The 20158-nt window shown below is 41.0% G+C and overlaps 1 protein-coding gene across 3 annotated transcripts in view; it reads right to left on the bottom strand.

The window, feature by feature from the left end:
* Window positions 1-996: 996 nt before the first annotated feature.
* The window catches only part of LOC122111107 (cytidine monophosphate-N-acetylneuraminic acid hydroxylase), a 103141-nt gene continuing 83979 nt past the window's right edge, over window positions 997-20158 (bottom strand). For 2 of the 3 annotated variants that reach the window (XM_042683835.1, XM_042683834.1), the window contains exons 9-16: window positions 19641-19778; window positions 17148-17283; window positions 13291-13431; window positions 12022-12196; window positions 11303-11419; window positions 8115-8230; window positions 4436-4532; window positions 997-1228 (exon numbers count right to left, since the gene is read on the bottom strand). In XM_042683835.1, coding sequence (XP_042539769.1) covers window positions 4457-4532; window positions 8115-8230; window positions 11303-11419; window positions 12022-12196; window positions 13291-13431; window positions 17148-17283; window positions 19641-19778 — 899 coding nt within the window. In that variant the 3' untranslated portion in view covers window positions 997-1228; window positions 4436-4456. The remainder of the gene's footprint in view (window positions 1229-4435; window positions 4533-8114; window positions 8231-11302; window positions 11420-12021; window positions 12197-13290; window positions 13432-17147; window positions 17284-19640; window positions 19779-20158) is intronic. The other variant, XM_042683836.1, reaches the window with a different exon arrangement.

The raw sequence follows: 20158 nt of genomic DNA, 5'->3' as shown, positions 1-20158 counted from the left end.
TTTGTCAGTGCAATTTACCGTCTAGTATTCATATCTTTCATTAATCAAAGATCTACCTAATTCTTAGAGCTAAATTAACTACATGAAGTAACAATTTTTGTAAATGAATCAAGATCATTTTCAGTTGGGATGAAATGCAAGCTTTTAGAGCAGTGTTTGATTTTACCTTCTCCTTCAAGTTCCTCGTGACTCTTTTTTTGCCTGAACTCTGGGCCTGGGCGTTGTCCCTCAGCTCTTCAGCTCAAGGCTAGCGCTCTACCACTTGAGCCACAGCTTCACTTCCAGCTTTTTTTCTGCTTATGTGGTGCCGAGGAATCGAACCCAGGGCCTGATGCATGCAAGGCAAGCACTCTACCACTGAGCCACCTTCCCAGCCCCTCTTCATGACTCTTAAATCAGTCTATTAAAGTGCAAAAGATGTGTTTCTATATTCTTCTTTTAAAAATTCCATGTAAGTATTTTTCCTTATTTTTTTTGTCTTCCTGTTTCTCATAATCCATGCTTCCATTTTCCTTCTAACCTACCATCTGCTTCTCTAGCCTTTCCATTTTCTCCTTGTAGTCTGGAAATGTTTCCTCTTCCTGTTTCTTGCGTGTTGGATTCATGTCTCCCTTCCTCACAGTTCCTTTTCTGGAACATTAAAGCCTGTAGAGCTTGTTTCTATGGAATTTGTCGGTTCCTTTTTCAGAGAGTTGTGGGTAGACACTGTTTCGGTGGTAGTGTTGTTGTGGATGGATCCCAGGGCCTCACATACATTAAACACATGCACTACCTCTGAGCTATATCCCAAGCCTGGTGCCAGTGGCTCACACCTATAATACTAGCTACTCAGGAGGTTGAGATCTGAGGATCATGGTTTGAAGCCAGCCCGGGTAGAAAAGTCTATGACACAGTTATCTCCCATACACTAACTCAGAAACAAGCCAGAAATTGAGCTGTGGCTCAAGTGGCAGAGCAATGGCTTTAAGCAAAAGAAACTCAGGGTTAGCACCGGGGAGTTCAAGTCCCAGGACTGACACAAAACAAAAATAAAAACAAAACAACAACAACAACAAAACCCTTGAATCAGCTTATGTTGTGATTCCCAACAGAAAATACGTGACTGTCTCAAAAGTACAGCCTAGTGTCATGCGCTGCCGGCTCATAGCATTGTCGCTTTGGTATAAACGTCTTGTATTCAAGATGTAGTAGCATCGGTACATTCTTGCATTGTTCATGTTTAGCATCTCTGTGAACAAAAGATATTGCTGATGAACAGTGGTAGGGGTCATATTTTTAATACTTTTATAAGTTTGATGTTACATTGGGACACATTTTATTCTTCTTTTTTTTCCTTTTTTATTTTTATTTTTTTGCTAGTCCTGAGAGTTGAACTAAGAGCTTGGACTCGTACCTGAGCTTCTTTGTCTCAAGACTAGCACTTTACCACTTGGATCACAGTGCCACTTCCACTGTTTTCTGAATAGTTTACTGGAGATAAGAGTCTCACAGACTCTCCTACTGGGGCTTTGAATTGCAATCCTCTGATCTCAGCCTCCCAAGTAGCTGGATTACAGGTGAGAGCCTCAGGTGCTTGGCCAACATTTTTATTCTTATTCTTGAGCTCAAGCTATGTAGTTGCTTCAAGGAGAGGAAGCATTTGACACTGGGATGTGAATGGAATATGAATCTTTCCAGCTTCTGGTGATTCTCCCACTGCCTGTGGCTCACGTGACTCTCACCTTTGGCTCATGAGGGGTGGATGTATTTAACCTCTATTATTCATTCACCATGAACCTTTCACTCTCCTCTGCATGCTTTATGCCCATCACATGGCTGGGTGAGGCAAGTTTGTGCCTGATAATCAGCTCACAGAGGGAACCTTCAATACAAGTCCAGCAATCTGCCCTCAAACTCTAACTCAGCAGCTGGGGTTTCCAGTGTGAGGTGTTGACCTGTCACTGCCTTGAGGCAACTTGGCAAAGTCCACATGACTTCTTGATTCCTGTGAACTTTATCTCTGCCCCTTTCATTCATTTACTCCCTCATATCTTCACGTATCACAACCCGTGTTCTGCCCGAGCTCCATTTGCCTCCATGACCTTGGGCTCTGGACACTGTCAGCTGCCTCCTCACCTTCTGTGCTTCCTGACTTTTCACAAGGAGAGAACCCATTTAGCCCCTGCCTCAAGCCCTCCTGATTTTCTTCCTCCCAACTCCTACTCCTGGTTTCCCTCACCTCCATGCCTCACCAGGAGAGGGCACACCATCGCTCAAATTCTCCATGTTTTTTTCTACCTTGGACTTTGCCCACCCTTTCTGTCTAGAATTTTCTTCTAACCATCTCTTCTTTCTCAGTTTATTAAGCATTTCTTGCCCCCCTCCCCGCCTCTTTCTGTGCTACTAGAGATGGAATTCAAGGCTTTGTGCATACTAGGAAAATGTGCTATTACTGACCTGTATTCTCAGTCCTTGCTTTTTTGAGACTACTTAATTGTAGTCCTGCTTCTGCCTCTGAGTACTGGGATTAAAGGCTTGTACCACCACACTTAGCACTTTATTGACTCTGTAAGTCACTATCTCAATCCCCCAGCTCCTGGCCCTGAAATATTACCTCCCTACAGCACTCTTCCTGGTTATCTCTAAACATCAGATGCAGTTATTTCTTGCTCAGTAGTCCCAACACTTAGTTTATACAAGAGCTGTGAGAGTCTGCTAGTGATATAGTAGTATGTATGTGAATTTCCTTAGTAACCCCTCTAGCTCAAAGCATAACTCAGAAAGAAGATCTAGTCCAATGCCCTGTGCTAGACTACAGTATGAACTTAGTAACTGAATGCAATGCTGGTAAATACACTAACGCTTATTTGAAGGAGCAAGTCACATCGACAGTGGAGATGGAGTGATTTGGTTTTCCTTTTTTCTTTTTTGAATGTATATTGTCAACAGTCACGTGTATGCTAGGCTCTGTGCTGAGCTATCCAAGCAATCATCTTGACTTTCAAGAAACTTGATATTGTCAGGCATAGTGCTGCATGTCTGTAATCCCAGAACTCAGAAGGCTAAGTCAGGAAGACTATGTGTTTGAGGCTAGCTTACAGAATGAGACCATGTCTCATAAAGCTGAGAGAGAGAGAGACAGAGAGACAGAGAGACAGAGAGAGAGAATGAGAAAAAGAGAACATATATGCAAGAGAATGCAAAACAAGGAGAGCATATAACACACAAAGAGAAACAGTGAGAGAAATGGAGAGTTGCCAACTATTAGAGAAACACTGTCTTTTCAAAGTAAAATATAATGGGTACATTATTATTATTATTTTTTGGTCAGTCGTGGGGCTTGAACTCTGGGCTTGGGCGCTGTCCCTGCGCTCTTCAGCTCAAGGTGAGTGCTCTACTGCTTGAGCCACAGCACCACTTCCATGGGTACATTATTTGTACATTGAACATTTGTACATTTTTGTACAAAATTTCTACATTTTTGTATAAAAGTACATAAAGGAATATAAACATGTGAACTCATGAGTCAAGGAACTTTGTTATCAATTATTCTTTTCTTTTCTTTTTTTTATTTTTGGCTGTGGGGCCTGAACTCTGGGCCTGGGTGCTGTCCCTCACTTCTTCAGCTCAAGGCTAGCGCTCTACCACTTGATCCATAGCACCACTTTTGGCCTTTTCTGCTTATGTGGTGCTGAGGAATGGAATCCAGAGCCTCATGCATGCAAGGCAAGCACTCTACCACTGAGCCACCTTCCCAGCCCTATATGATTCTTTTTACTACACGTGGAGACGGATTTTGTAACTCAGCAGATAAAACCATATTGCAAACCATAAAATGGAATGCTGGAGACTCTGCTTCATGCCAGAGAATCAGAACTCCCATCCAGGAAAAGAGAGAGACACAGTTTAAGTAAGTTTTCCACTCCCATTTCTGCAGCTGCTTTTCCTCATTTGCTTGGGACTGAGTTCTGAACACTCATTGGCCTCTTGGGAGAGGTCCTACTTTGTTATCAAGTCTGTTCACCTCAACTAGATCAAAGGTTTTATGGATATGGGGCCAAATGTATTCACTATTTTTCTTATTTATTTTTCTAGTACTGGGGCTTGAACTCAGGGGCCTGGGCACTGTCCCTAAGCTTTCCTCAAGACTAGGATTCCGCAGCTTGAGCCACAGCTCCACCTCTGGCTATTTGGTTGTTAATTGGAGATCAGTGTCTCAAGGACTTTCCTGCATAAACTGGTTTCAAACTGTCCTCAGACCTCAGCCTCTTGAGTAGCTAAGATTATAGGTGTAAGCCACCAGCTCCCAGTAAATACTTATTTTTTTAAACTCCAATGTTCTTCTTGTACCATTTCCTCTTTTGCAACTCTGAAAGTCAGACTTTCTGCAATGTAGGTGACAAAGAGTATCAGGGGATGTGTGGCAGGGTGTGTGCCAGTCCCCGGGGAAGCTCACCTGGGGAATCTGAGGTCCAGTCTAACCGCAGTGCATCAGGAATGACCTCCAGTTGGGTGGTGTTAGGGGGAGCTTAATTTGAAAATGATTCCAAAACCTGTAAGAGATAAAACAAGCAACTTCTGTCTGTTGCAGTGCCTGGATATTTTTGGTTCCTGGTACTCAGCTCTCCCAAAGAGAGTGTTGTTGTACTGCTCAGCTATTCATGTAGCCTAGAATTTCCAGATGTTGGATTTAGATAGTCCATTAAAACATGACAACATGCCAAGTGCCTGTGACTCATATGTGTAATCCTAGCTACTCAGGAGGCTGAGATCTGGGGGTCATGGTTCAGAGCTAGCCCAGGCAGGAAAGTCCATGAGACACTGATCTCTGATAAACTACCAAAAACAAAACAAAACAAAACACCAGGAGTTGAGCAGTGGCTCAGGTGGTAGAGTGCTAGCCTTGTGCGAAGGAAGCTCAGGGACAGAGTCTAGGCCCTGAGTTCAAGCCCCAGGATCAACACACAAAAAAATAAATGTGATGATATGTTTCTGTTAAGGAATCCTCAGAGGTGAAAAATCTCGATTTCTATTGTGGTACACAAGCCTCAGCACCTAGCACTAGCTAGGTCAGACATGAATGGTGGCAAATAGTCAGGCTTCCTGAAGAATGGAAGAGAGGTGGGCCAGGGAATTGAGGAGAGTGGGCCAAAGGCCTAAGCTGTGCACGCTGCACCCAGCCTATGGAAACCACTAAAAAAGTGTGCAAGACACACTGACAGGTTGTTTGCCCATTCATTGCTTTCAAACCATAAAATGTTAGAAACAAAGGCCAATTAAGACTGATCAAATGAAGTCTGACTACTGGCATCTGATATAGCTAGACAGCAGCTAGACATGAACAATGGGGACATGGGAAGAAACGCTGAGATGCAGGATGAAATCACAAGGAGACTTCAGGCTGGATCTGTGGACCTGAACTTCTCACAGGAAAGACTCAATTAATACACAATAAATACGCAAGTTCCAAAGGCTAAAACTGTTGTTCTCACACAAGAGACACCTCGCTATCAGTCTACTGTAAGAGGTACTTTAAGCTGCTTTTGATGTTGTGAATTAACCAAAAGTAGAAGAAAAGCCTGGCATTGGTGCTTCATTTTGCGTTTGTCATTGCTCTAAGCCACTCCCTCCCCTAATCACTTCACAATCACTTTGGGTTCCAGGAAAAACAGGACGGACCCATAATATCTTTATGACAAGGACTGAAACTACTGGTAACAGCAGATCTTCATCTGTCCTTATAAGAAAGATCATCTCTAAATGAGAACGATGACCTCTAATGATCAGGCTGCTTCCAGAAGTAGGAAGAATCATCTCATGGGAAGCAGATTGTTCCCTTCAAGTGATCCCAGTGATAACAACGACCCCCGAGTCCAGGAGAACCAGGACTGAGATAAGGACCAACCAGATCACACCTGTAACTGGAGCTCTTTCCGCACGCATTTGCCCCCTAACCTCAGTCCTTCCTCTGTTTAAACCTAACAGAGCATGCCTGAAGGTGAATGAAAGCTCTGGTTTTCCAGGGCATTATGCCACAGAAGCAGTCTCCTTTCTCTGCCCTATTTCTTTTCTAATAAGCTTTCCTGTCTCTTTTACAGTGTCTCAAGTCTAGCCTACAGTTCTCTCATTGGACATGAGGACTGAGGTAGAAGGATGACAATGCTGCTCTCTCTCTCTATCATGGCTTTAGGTAGGCATTAAAAACGAGTATATAGTAATGTAGAAAATCACAATGCTAAATACTCAGCTGCAATATAGTATTGTCCTATTTTTTTAATGAAAAACATGAGTACGTTCTTATACATAGAAAAAGAAAGATTAGCTAGTCACCAAAATATAAATTGTTCTGTCTAGGTGTCTGGATTATTTGTGCTGTGTGTATGTGTGAGTGTGTGTGGGGGGTGTATTTTATTTTTTTCAAATTTTCCACAGTGGAGATATGTGACTTTCTTTGCAAAAAAAATAGTTCATAAATTCATAAATTCCATTTGAAAAGTAACAAAGCTAAATTGGGTTATTTCCCAAGAGTCATTACAACATCCTTTTGTTTTGTTAGCAAAATGCAATATACATAGTATCAATCTCCTGGAAGTTTCCAAGTTGAATCATTTTTACAAAGAAAGAGATCTCCAATGCCAGGCACCAGTGGCTCACACCTGCAATCCTAGCTACTCAGGAGGCTGAGATCTGATGATCCCAATTCATAGCCAGCCCAGGCAGGAAAGTCCATGAGACTCTTATCTCCAATAAACTACTCAGAAAACCAGAAATGGTGCTGTGGCTCAAGTGGTAGAGTGCTAGCCTTGAGCTGAAGAGCTGAGGGACAGTGCCCAGGCTCAGAGTTCAAACCCCACAACCAACCCAAATAAAAATCTTCAGTAGTTACCCAAAGTTACTCCATTTTTAGTTTTCTACAAGAAAGCAGGTATGTGCTGTGGCAACAATAAGCAACTTGGAATGCCTTGCAGCTGTTAAAGGTTTGAGGTCATCTTGCATTCCCTAACCCTGAAGGACAGTAATGAGACTGAAACCAAACCCATGAGATGTTTTTGGGGATGTCTGAGATCAAGCTGCAGAATATATGTACAAGGACTATACGAAAAACAATGGCAGTAACTCTCCCTCTTCCCAACAACACATTTAATTGAAAACTAATATATCTAGAGGAATGTGGATGTGGCCTGGTAGAGGCCTGGACATCACAGGAACTAAAGCTCTCACTTTCTATGGCATCATGGTAACCCAGGGTGACCCTAAGAGTGGGTGGAGGGAGGGCAAGGAACAGATGACATTTCTTGGGGGGGGGGGGCTACTTACTTTGTCTTTTACCTATCTCCACATTCTTCACATTTTTTCAAATATAATTTCAACATCTTCCACCAGAAAATAAGTGCTAAGGGTATTTTTAAAAATGTGTATAGTTGCAAGCTTACGACAGAAACTAGATGATAGATTTTGCTTAGGTATTTTTAAATGATTAGAATTGAAAAATTAAGTTTCTTCTCTATTGTCTAGGTTTAACAGTGATGCTTAGAAAGAATGTTTTGTCCTTGCTGATGTTGTAGATTCAAACGTGGGAAATTGCCAGGTGCTAGTGGCTCACACCTCCAATCCTAGTGACTCAGGAGGCTGAGATCTAATGTTTGCTGTTTAATGCCAGCCTGGGCAGGAAAGTCTGAGACTCTTATCTTCAGTTAACCACAAGAAGCCAGAAATAGAGCTGTGGCTCAAATGGTATAGCACCAGATTTCAGCAGCAAAAGCTAAAGGACAGAGCCTAAACCCTGAGTTTAAGTCCTAGTACTGGCACCAAATTAATTAAAACAACCTTTTCATACATACCTTGGAAAACACCCTCTTTTCTTCTTGGTAATGTCTTCCTCTTTCCTATACCAAAAATCCCACTTCTGGAAGTCATCCAGAAGGTACTCCCATGATAAATGAAGCAGGCAAACATGTTATTTTTCCTAACCAGATTGCTTGTGGGAAAAAAAAAAAAAAAGCTAACAAAGAAATGAAGCTGTGAGGGAAGTGGAGGTTCACACCTATCTGTCAGAATTTGGGGACTGACTCTGCTTGTATACCTACATCCCTAGCGGCTGTCCAGGGGGTGACAGGTGTTTTTTTCACACTTACAAGTGGTGGTAGATATCAGGGTCCCGCTGGAGCCGAGTCTGGAATCCTATGTACAAATCATCCCAGAGACGACCGTTCTTCACCACGTATCTGATGACGTCAACCCGGCTACGAATCTGCAACAGATGAGGCAGAATTTCTAGCAGGAGTGGACTGCATAGAGGGTGGGCCACAGAGGGTGGAACCTCCTATCCCTCACCAATGCACAGACTTGTATTTAGGGATATGAGGGGATAGAGGAGAGAAGTCTCCAGATGCCACAGGCTGAGGGGAAAAGGAGGGAGGCTGAGTGCAGGGACATCGAGAAAAGGAAAAACAGAACGCGGGTCAAGAGCCCAATGAGGATAGCAGTGGAGCATTCATTCAGTTTAGATCACTGGGTTCAAATCTTCCTGGGTAATTTTGCTCTCCTTCTGTGCCTTGGTTTCCTCATCCATAAGAAGAGATAATGGAGCATTCTTCATGGGACTGTTGTGAAGATGTGTGTCATGGTATTTGAAATACTTTGTTTTTTTTTTTTTTTAACCAGCCCTGGGGCTTGAACTCAGGGCCTGGGCTCTGTCACTGAGCCTTTCTGTGCTCAAGGCTAGCGCTCTACCATTTAAGCCACAATGCCGCTTCTGGCTTTTTCTGAGTAGTTTATTGGAGATGAGTCTCATGGACTTTCCTGTCCCAGCCGGCGTTGAACCAAGATACTCAGATCTCAGTCTCCTGAATAGCTAGGATTATAGGTGTGAGCCACTGGCTCCTGGCTGTGAAATACCTTCTAAGAAGGCAGTAGATCACACCTGTAACATCAGCTATTCAGGAAGTAGATGGAGAGTATGACAGTTCAAGACCATTGCAAACTTCCATCTCAAGAGAAAAGGCTGGGCATGCTAGTATATTCTAGCTACTGTGGGAAACATAAGTAAGACTGTAATCCAGGCTGACCATGGCAAAAAAGAGAGGCCTTAGTTCAAAAATAACCAGAGTAGAAAGGGCTGGAAAGGCTCAAGTGGTAGAGGACCTGACTTGCAGATGCAAAGCTCTAAGTTCAAACCTCAGTTCAGTGCTCCCACCACCACCACCAAAAAAAAAAAGGCCTGGTACATTATAAGTGTTGCATAAATGTTTACTATTATCATCACTCCAAAAGCAAGGGCCCAAAGTCTCCACTTGTGCATTCACAGGCAATGCAGAGCCTGCAAGTTTATGGCAGCTGTGTGTGTCCTGTTGGCACTAGAGTAAAACTATCTTAAATCAGGAGATCTAGGTTGTGGACAATGCAGCTGCTAGACAGGCAAAGGGGTACAGGATTAGACATAAGCAGATATATCTTGAATTTTAGCCCTATGTTGACTGGTTACATGAACTCAAGCTTGCTAAGCTGTGGTTTCTGTATAACATGGGACTCGAGAGAAAAAATGAAGTTCTCTAAAGAACATGAAAGGAGCCAGGCCTCGCTACTCAGGAGGCTGAGATCTGAAGATCATGGTTCAAAGCCAACTTGGGCAGGAAAGTCTGTGAGACTCTTACCTCTGATACATTACACAGAAAACGCCAGAAAATGGCTCAAGTGGTAGAGCGATAGACTTGAGCAAAAGATGCTCAGGAACAGTGCTTAGGCCCTGAGTTCCAACCCCAGGACCAGCAAAAATAAAAAGAACATGAAAGGATGATATCCTAAGATTAGACATGGTTTGACAACCCACCATTGCCTGTCTCAAGCACAAAGGAGCTTTTCCACTATCTGTACCACATCTCCTTTTGTACTGGGAAAAATCATGCCAATGCCAGCAAAGGCAAAGTTTCATAAAGCATGGGCTAGTGTTTCAAAGAACAATGGCAAGATTGGGATTTTTGATTCATTTGCCTTTCCCAAACAGTTCCTGTAAGACAGTTCTGCCCATTGTGATATGGATCAGAGATCTTTTATTTGCCAACTTAAAGGCTTGAAGGCATGGTTCCTTAGCTTAATCAGACTAAGTTCTGTCTGTCTGGGGATCTGGTTCTGTCCAATGAAGGGGAGTGGACTTTCTTGCTTTTGGAGAGGCACAGATGGAAAAGGGGGTAAATAGAGTTTTCGGTGATTGGATTTGAAGACAAGGAAAAGAAGGTGCGCAGCTGGCTTCTTTGTTTCTAGTTTGGTTGACTGGAAGGATGGTATTGCTAACAATCAGATAGAAAAGTACACAGATCAGTTTAAGGAAAGGGAAATGAAGGGTTGCATTTGGGCCAGGTTGAGAATGAGGCACCAAGGATGTAGCAATCCATGCTGTATTCAACAAGCAGTTGACAATGGAGGATACAAAGCCTCACCAAATCAGAGGGAATCAGAAAGAAGTCTGGGCTGGATGTTTAAAGTTTTGGAGTTATTTGTAGAAGAATGATGGCTAGCAGTTGAACTCAACCAGGAAGAGACTAGCAAAAACTAGTGTTTGAATATAGAGTTTTGGAGGGAAATTAGAGAGTGTAGTTGGCAGCAAGAAAAGAATGCAGACAGAGTAGTCAAAAAAAAGTGAGGACCCAGGGTATTTTACAACTGTAATCCGAGCTTCCCAGGAGGTTGAGACCTGAGGGTCATAGTTGGAAGCCAGCCAGCGCAGGAAAGTCTGTGAGACTTAACTCCAATTAAGCACCAAAAAGCTGGAAGTGGAGCTGTGGCTCAAGTGGTAGAGAGCCAGCATTGAATGGAAAAGCTAAGGGCTAGAGCCCAGGATCTGAATTCAAACTCTAGTATTGGCTTGCACACACACACACACACACACACACACACTGTATATGTTTATATTGATTCAATTCTCTTTAGAGAGACATTCATTAGGTTCACTAGAAGATGTTGCTGGCCAAAAGTAAAAGAAGGCAGAGATTTATGCCTAGTTCTAAGGACAGCTGGTCAATGTTTGGAAGGAAGCAGATAGGAAAGCCAGCCTGGATCAATGGCTCAAAAAGAAGCAAGCATGGACTTCAGTTGATCACAGTATTTCAATATTGGTTAGTTAACAATGACAAATGTCACAAATAATAAAATAACACAATAGTAATGTAAGATATGAACAACATTCTGTATTGTCTTGCAACTTCTCTGTAAAATAAAAGTGATTCTAAATTAAAAATTAGGAAGAAAAAAAGAGAGGGAAGGGAGAAAAAAGAGGAGGAAGAAAGGAGGGAAGGAAAGAGGGACTTCCACCAGGATTGCCGCTTACTTCCTTATAGGAGTGTTCCCGGCTAGGTCTTTCTTTGGGGAAGGACAAATCTAGAAAGTCAACCAAATAGTCATATCCTCCAGGAAAAGGGTTGAAGTCCTCATCTGTCTCAATCATCTGTGAAAATGACATCACAGGAAATGGAAGAACATTAATCAGATGGTCAGAGTCTTCAAAAGATTCCAAGAATGTGTAAAACAAAGGTCCTTAAAGGGTAGTTGGAAATTAGTATAGCCAGTATTTGTCTTTTCTCTGAATGCTACCTTTTGCTGTGAGGATAGTCATATGCTCTTGATGGAAGTAGACTTTTTGGTTTGTGCCATTCAATTCCCAGCCTGCACCTGTCTCGCCTTCTTTGTGTTACCACCTTGTGGATGAATTCTACCTTTTAGCTGTTTAATAACTGTTTTAAACAATTGTTGCTGCTATGCCAAATACTGAGACAAACATCTATGATCACACAAACAAATGATAACCACGTGGTGATAGAAGATGTCAGATATTCTAAAAGCAAATGAGCTGGATTTCAGAGGAGTCCCTCAATGTTTTAGGAGACATGATCACATGGGCAAATCTGTTTCTCTGGTAGGCAGTTGCGTGTGTGAGGGGAAGAGGAGCACTTGGTAAATGATCGTTTAGAAACAAATGGGGACTCTAAAAGGATCTGGCCTATTTCTAAAATACCAGAAAGCAAAGACAAATAATATTTAGCAACATACCCTGACTACCAGGTTATAATTCTTAAATCCAGCCCAGGTGAAGTATTCTTTTATCCAGGATGAGTGAAGAAAAATTTCATCTCCTACAGCAGCCTTCAAGGTATTCAGATATGGTTCAAAGTCCCAGGAATCCTTGTAAATTTTAGTTCCTTCTGGAGGATTTGTAATACCCTTGCTTAAAGACACAAAGGTTAAAAAAAAAAAAAAAGAGTGAAAGATGCAAGCAACAAATAAGGAGGCAAAAGTTAGCACTTAATGGCAGAAGTCAACCAGACTACTAGCTCTGAAACTACAGCAATGATTCCCAGGGTGTCTCAAGCCCCATTTCAGTCTAAACCTGAGCAGCTCCCATATGGCACTTACTTAGATAGTATTCTAAGTCAGGTTTCATTTGAACAATAAAATTCATGTCTAGGATCAGACATGGTACACACACTTGTAATCCAAGTTATTCCAGAGAAGAAGATAGGAGGACTGGGATTTGAGGCTAGCAAAGTCCCCTTCCTTGGAATAGGAGAAACTTAGCAAGACTCTAGCATAAAAACAAGCTGGGCATGGTCCCAACTATGAAGGAGGAAAGCTAGGAGGACTGGGTGTCTGACTGGCCCAGGCAAAAGCACAAGACCCTATCTGAAAAAACAATGCAGAAGAATTGGGAATCTTGCTCATGTTGTAAGAGTGCTTGTCTAGCAAACTCAAGGTCTCAAGTTGAATTCCCCTCCCCTTAAAAATTGTTAGGTGCAGTGGTTCACGCCTATAATCCTAGCTGCTCCTAGCTGAGGATCGTGGTTCAAAGCCAGCCAGGGCAGGAAAGTCTATGAGACTCTTATCTCCAATTAATCACAGAAAAAGCTAGAAGTGGAGCTGTAGCTCAAGTGGTAGAGCACTAGCCTTGAGCCAAAGGAGATCAGGGACAGCGCCCCAGGCCTAGAGTTCAAGTCCCAGGACTGGCAAAAAAAAAAAAAATGAATGAATGAATAAGTAAATAAAATAAAGTTCAGGTTTGGAGGGAACAAATTAAAGCCATGGATTTAGAATCTGATGACCCATATAACTCCGAGTATTAGATACAATCTGGTTGTACTAACTTCCTGAGTGTTCCTATAGGCCTACCTCCCTATCCTGATTAGAAAGTGAGTTTCATAAAAGCAGTTAGTATTACTACTTCTAACATGGCTGGCCAAGCGTACAGAAGTGGGCTTTTTTATCATAATATTGAAAAGCATATCATTAACCCTTCTGTATCCTTTACAAAAACATAAGTCAAACCTGTCTGTTGGGTCCTTCAGCATCCTGCCCAAATCAAGAAGAGCTCCGGGTTGTGGGGTCCATGTCACAACATCAGAGTTTTTTTTGATAAGATTGTTGAGTTCATTTGGATCATTTTTTATGTTTGTTTCCTTAATATACCTGAGGAAGAAAAGTATTCCGAATTGATTACTACAAGGACAACATATTTTGTTTTCTCTATATTCCTACTTCCCAGTCCCCTTCTACCCACACCACTTTGACTAGTGTCCTTAATAGAGAAGAATTCTCAGCTAAGGAAGTTGTGCATAGCCTTTGTTTCTACGATGATTAATTTTGAAGTTAGATGTACAAAGACAATTATTAGATAAGTAAATGAGAGTTACTCTTGTGTTTAAGATTAATGAAACATATTGACTGATTAGATTTTATTTAGCAGGCAGATTAATTGCTTAACAAGAACTAATTTGCTTTATCTTCACAATAGATCACGAGATAGCTATTCCTATTGTGTCTATTTTGTAGAGAAGGAAACTAAGGCTTCTGACACATCACACAGTCTTGTGGAAGAAAGAGACATGGTAGAGAGAGGATACCACAGGTCACTTAGAATATGCCGGTGAGCCAAACACCCCATAAAAGCACAACATAGGATACCCCAACCCCATATAGCACAGCAGTGGTGCTGTAGCCCTCTGTTTAGCTGCCTATTATTTTCCTTTAATGGGGGCCTAATAAACTTTTGTTTCTTTTATTCTTTTTATTGGAAAAATTCTTTGGCCAACTTGTGATTTCAAAAGTTTGTGACCAGTCAGGGTAAGCTAAGACTTCCTAGGAGATCCTAGGGCGCGCCTTCTCCCCAACCTTTAGAGTAAAATTTAAAAAGTCTATTCCTTCAAAACCATTACAAATCCACCAGTTACCAAAAAAAGTATACATGTCCTCTGTAGATTTCATGTCCCCCTTTTGGGGTGTACGTGTGTGCGTGTGTGTGTGTGTGTGTGTGTGTGTGTGTGTGTGTGTGTGTGTGTGTACCTCCTGTCTATCTTATGACTTGGTTAACCTATAATTACATTTCTTTTCCAGTAAACTATAAATCAGGCAATAATTTTGTCTCTACTTCTCCAGCACCTGGCACATATTGCTGCTGCAATCAATAATAAGAAATCAGGAACAGTACTGATTTAAAGGAATGAGGTGTGTGTGTCTGTGCACACGTGTGTATGCACACACACACATACACACATGTACACACAGTGGGGCTTGAACTCAGAGCCTAAAGTTCTTGCTTAGCATTTTTGTTCAAGGTTGGTGCTCTACCACTTGAGCAGTACCTCCACTTCCAGCTTTTTATTTTTGCTGGTTCAAGTAAGAGTGTCACAGACTTTCCTGCCTGGGCTGGCTTGGAGTGTTGGTCCTCAGATCTCAGCCTCCTGAGTAGCTAGGATTAGAGGGAAAAGATTTTTTTACACCACTTTTACTGAAAAGACTTAGAAGATGCTAGACATCTGGATAGTGTCAACAAGAAAGATAAGAAGAGGTCACTATCTGATGAGAAGATGAAAAGTAACTGCAAAATAATGGTATGTTTTACTAATGAGACAAAAGTCCAGGGAGGTTGGTCTGTTGGTCCCAATAAACAGTGATTAGACCAGAACCTAAATTTCACATACACTGCACCTCTTTTTGAGCTATAGGTTATGGGTCATTCTTCCATTACTGCTATCATGAACCCAGAAAACTTTATTACCCAGTAAGTTCGACTAAGTACAGGCAAGTGTTCTCCCGCGATAAAGTGACACAAGCATTCTCAGCCCTTTTGTTCATCGACTGCCTCACTAAACAGACCTCTATGAGGCAGATGGCACCCGCTCATAAAAACTTTATCGTGAGGAGCTGCATCACTGTGTGGGATCCAATAAATTCTGTATATCATAATTCTGTATATGGAATTTTATGATCCAATAATTCTGTATATAGAAGTTTATGAAAGGAATGTTTAAACATCAATAAGATTTGTTTATAGAATGATAAAGGTAAGGGTCAGAAGTGTGCTAGAGCACCTAATTAGCAAGCAAAGAGCCCTAAAAAAATAAAATAAAAAGGTAAAGCTAAGCTAGGTGTGGTGGTACCCACCTGTAATTCAAACACTTCAGAAGACAAGGCATCACAAGTTCAAAGTCAGCCTAGGTTATATATTGAGTCTCTGTCTCAAAAATGCATACGCAAAGAAACAGGCCTGCCATGGTAGTGCATATCTATTATCAGCTACACAGGAGGCAAAGGTAGGCGGATGTTGAAGGCCATCCTGAGAAAGTTGGTAGGAGACCGTATTTGAGCCTAAAAGCAAAGGGACTGAGAGTATGACTCAGGTGGTAGAGTGACTATACGCTTAAGTTCCTAAGTTCAAATTCCCAATATTAAAAAATACGATGAAAAATAAAATTTGCGCTTTAAATATTACAAAATGTACATGTTGCTTTTTCCCCTCAAGAGGGTTGGACTATGAAATATGCCTGTAACACAATTTGCTTGTATCATGAATATAACATAAATACACTGTCTTTACCATGATGTTCGGTATTCTCTATGAATAGTCATGTTTATCGTTTCCGTTCTTTTATCATATTTACTTATATCCAATCATTTGAATTCATTTGTGAGTTAGAACACATGTAGCAGTTTGTGTAACCACCACCACAAATAGGGCAATTCATCCTCCTCACACTTCCTGTGTTTGTAGTTAATCTGTCCCCTAGTTCCTAAGCTTTGGCAACCAATGGTCTGTCATTTGTTTCTGCAGCTTGGCTTTTTTCTAGAATGTCTCATACACAGAATCATTTTGAAGTTGACTTCTACTCACTCAATAATGCCATTTTCATCCATGGAGCAGCAACTGTCTCTCACTGTTAAGTAACAACACAATAGGCTATCTAGTTCATCCATTCTCTGATTAACGGCCATTAGGGTTGGGTTGGTGATTATGAATAAATAAGGCTGCTACTAATATTTTCATATGGCTTTTTAATTTCCTTGGAGTAAACTCTGAGAAAGAGTTGAGTCATGAATTGTTCAGTCACCGGTAAGGTTGGCTTTAAAGAGGCTGTTGAACTATTCTCCAGGGTGGCTGTGCCATTTTGTGTTATGAATGATAATGGGTGAGTTTCTGGTGCTCCACTTCCTCATTATAACGTGGTAGGGAAATTTTCCAAATTAATAAAATTGAATAGTTATGTCATTGCGTAATTAATTTGCATTTCCCTAATGGTTAATACTATCGAGCATCTTTTTGTATTACTCTCTTCTTTAACAAATTGTCTGTTGAAATCCTTTGCCCATGTTTAAAAATTTCCAAGTCTTTATCTTTACAATAAAAAAATATTAAAAAAATTGCAAGTCTTTCCATTTCCTTATGAATGGGGTGATAGTCTTTCTAATGGAAGCATACAATTCCATTGTGTATATAGACTACATTTTCTTGATCCATTCATCTACTGAGGGGCATCTGGGTTGGTTCCATATCTTAGCTACGGTGAACAATGCTGCAATAAACATAATGACATAAGCCAACTTCCTCACTGTCATTAGAGGATTCATTCAGATGATTCAATGAAAGGTCCCTAGCATACTTCCTGGATCATACTTAATAAATGTCACTTGGTTTCCTCTTATATTGAGGATGTCTATCTGAATTATCTCAGGGCTTTTATTCATGCTGTCTGTCTATTCTCCAATAACTGGTTATAAAGTTTAAGATTTCTACCTTCACTTTATTTCTTACTTCACATTGAATCACAGCCAAATCACTCATTCTGCCACACATTAACTTATGTGTAAAAATAGATATTAGAGATAATGTACAAAATATCTAGCCATACTTGTCTGATGGGTGGGACTCCACAAAATAGCCAGCAAAAGGACAATAAATTCGGGGTTGCAGGTCCTTCACCAGCTGGGCCTTGTAGTTCAATAGCTTCTTCCTTTCTGTTTTAATGAACTGGGCTTTCCAGTCCTCTGAAATGACAGGATTTGGGTTAGAGTCTTTTCTGTTCAGAAATTACTGTAAAATCAATATTCTAGTAGTCTGAACTTGTTCAGGAGAGAAAATTGATAGATAATAAATGAGAGGGAAAATTTCTCTCTTCTGAGTTTGGGATATCTTCCTATCTTTATTATGCAACTTTTATTCATACTTGATTACAAGAAAAATGTTATCAGATCAGCCAAAGGTACTGAATTGTCTCCATATTTGTAATCCTTTGGCTTGGATCCTAGCTAAATACACAGGTCAGAACATTCATTATTCATACCTTCATTCAAGTATATGTAACACACACACGTATAACATATATATATATATGGGGGGGGGGCGGTCAGTCAAGGGGCTTGAACTCAGGGCCTGGGCGCTGTCCTTGAGGTCTTTTTTAATACCTTTTTATTGTAAAACTACTGTACAGAGGGGTTACAGTTACATGAGCAAGGTCATGAGTACATTTCCTATCAAGCCTTGCTACCTCCTCTTTTGTTTTTCCCCTACCCTCCCTTCCCTCCCTCCCAGAGGTCTTTTACTCAAGGCTAGTACTCCACCACTTTGAGCTACTTAATTGAAGTAAAGGGTCACTAATAACTTTCCTGCCTGGGCTGGCTTTGACCTGTGATCCTCAGATTTCAGCCTCTTAAGTATATAGGATTATAGACCTGGCTACAAGTGTATTTTAAAGATGTAATCATTAGCCTTTAACAAACAAGTGACTAATATCTTAGCATATGATAAAAGTAAAACATCATAACCTGTCAATGAACAGAGAGTAAGAGCCCAGAGGTAGGGTCGCATTTGAGATCAAAGTTCTTTCCCCCTACATTCCCCCACTTACCAGTTGTACAGCAATGACTAAACGACCTAACTTTTCTACATCTGTTTCTTCCTTTGTAAATGGAGGAATAGTACCTATCTCACAAGATCATTCATCCATCCACTCCTTCATTTCTTTCAACCAAGATTTATTGTGTATCTACTACAAGTCTGATGCAGTTCTGGGCACTAGGATTATGACAGTAAACAAGACAAAGCAGATCCTTCCTGCTTTTGTGGATCATTTGCTTCTGTGAGGGAAGTGCATCAATCTAGTATTCGTAAAAAGTAACATGCTACAGATAGAGTAAAGCAGGCCAAGGATAGAGTGTCTAGGGCAAGAGTGTAGAAACTGAAGACCATTATTAGACAGGATAGTCAGAGAACACATGGCAACTGAATTGAAGATATGGGCAATAAGTTGTTGGCCACGTGGAATTTAATGGAGAGGACTCCAGGGAGTAGACAGAGCAAATACAAAGGCACGAGACAAGAATGCGCTGCAGAAATTGAGTCTGAGGAATAAAGGCAGTCTGGTGTGGGCTAATTGAGAGCACAGGAAAGAGGAAGGAAAGGAAAGTGTGGAATTAGGAAGAAAAGATCTAAAGGATCAGGGAACTGTTACTATTGCTATGAAAATTTAACAAACCAAGATAAGGCCATAGAAGAGAAAAAAATCAAAGTTGTTCATAAACCAGATACAGCTATATCAATCATTTTAAATGCACATCTCTGTACTCGTGTGAATGTGTTAGCTAATACTTAACAAGTATATTTTTACATCCCAAATCAAACTGCGACCTCCTAAGACAGAGCCTTCTCTCTCTTTCTCTTGTAATTACACACTCTGGAAAGCTATGGGTATTGATTTATAGAAGAAAACATGGAACAAGACAGAGGCAATCTGCATTCCATTTTCTGCTACTGCTAGGTAGAGATCATTTGACCAAACATCACAATTCATTAACTGGAAATATTGAGTACTTGCAAATGCTAGTGCTGAGATACCAAAAGGAATGAAATATCCCACTTTACATTTACATTGCCAACTGTAGCACCATGCTTGAGTCCAGGGCAGAAGAGTTCCTGCCTGGAACCCCACACTTTAGAAGGTCCACTTCTGGTTATGCCACTAACCCCTGTGGCCCAACAGGATGTGCCCATGCTGAGTTTCACATACCCCATTGTGGACCCCACTCAAGAACATTTCACTCTGAGTGGCCAGTTTCATACCAACCCTGTCCTGTTTCATGGTCCACACCATGAGTCCAAATGATACTTTCTCTTGGCTGTCATTGAGGTGTTCCCTGATCTTACTGTCTCCTTCATTCTTCATCATCACATTTGAGTGGGCAACTTTAGTGTGTAACCTCTACAGTTTACAAGTGCAGTTTCCCTATAAGAGTGTCAGCTTCTTGTGGGGAGGAATTCACATGTCAATTATCTTTGCATGCATTCCCAGAGCATTGAGCAAAGTGTCGTCACTGATGCTTGGAAACACTTTGATATAAAAGATTACCGGTAAATTTTCCACCACTGAAAGTCATTGGAAAGCCTGATGCTCCTCCAGCAAAGTCACTCATCATGAGAGCAACTTTTTCAGGCAGCCTTCCCCCATTGGGTCTGGTACAGTCCACTGTATTGAGTATTTTATGACCTGTGAAGAGACAAAATGGGATGAGTACTCAAAGTAAAATCCTGAATATTGATTTGAATGGCCAAACCAACAGAGTCTGTATCATCTGACTTATTTGATTATAAAATAATTGACTTCAAATTTGATTTAAAAAGCTAAAGTCTTCCATAGTATATTCTAACTTTTAAAGTGAATATATTCATCCCATTTGACTTGGTAGATTCTGAGTATATCATGGAGACAACGAACTTGATTCTATTCTGGATCATAGATAGATTGCTTTTTTCAGCTGTCTGTAGGTTTGAGTCCAAAGGTTGCAAGGAAGAAAGGTTAGAACAACACAAGCCTTTTGCAAAGGTCCTATTTCAAATGATTATTGGGGCAATAAAACCTTGTTTCAC

This window comes from Dipodomys spectabilis, unplaced genomic scaffold, assembly GCF_019054845.1.
Source record: "Dipodomys spectabilis isolate Male_0828 unplaced genomic scaffold, ASM1905484v1 ptg000085l, whole genome shotgun sequence".
Lineage (NCBI taxonomy): Eukaryota > Metazoa > Chordata > Mammalia > Rodentia > Heteromyidae > Dipodomys > Dipodomys spectabilis.
Note: the sequence above shows the minus strand (reverse complement) of the source record. Positions and strands in the feature narration are given on the sequence as shown.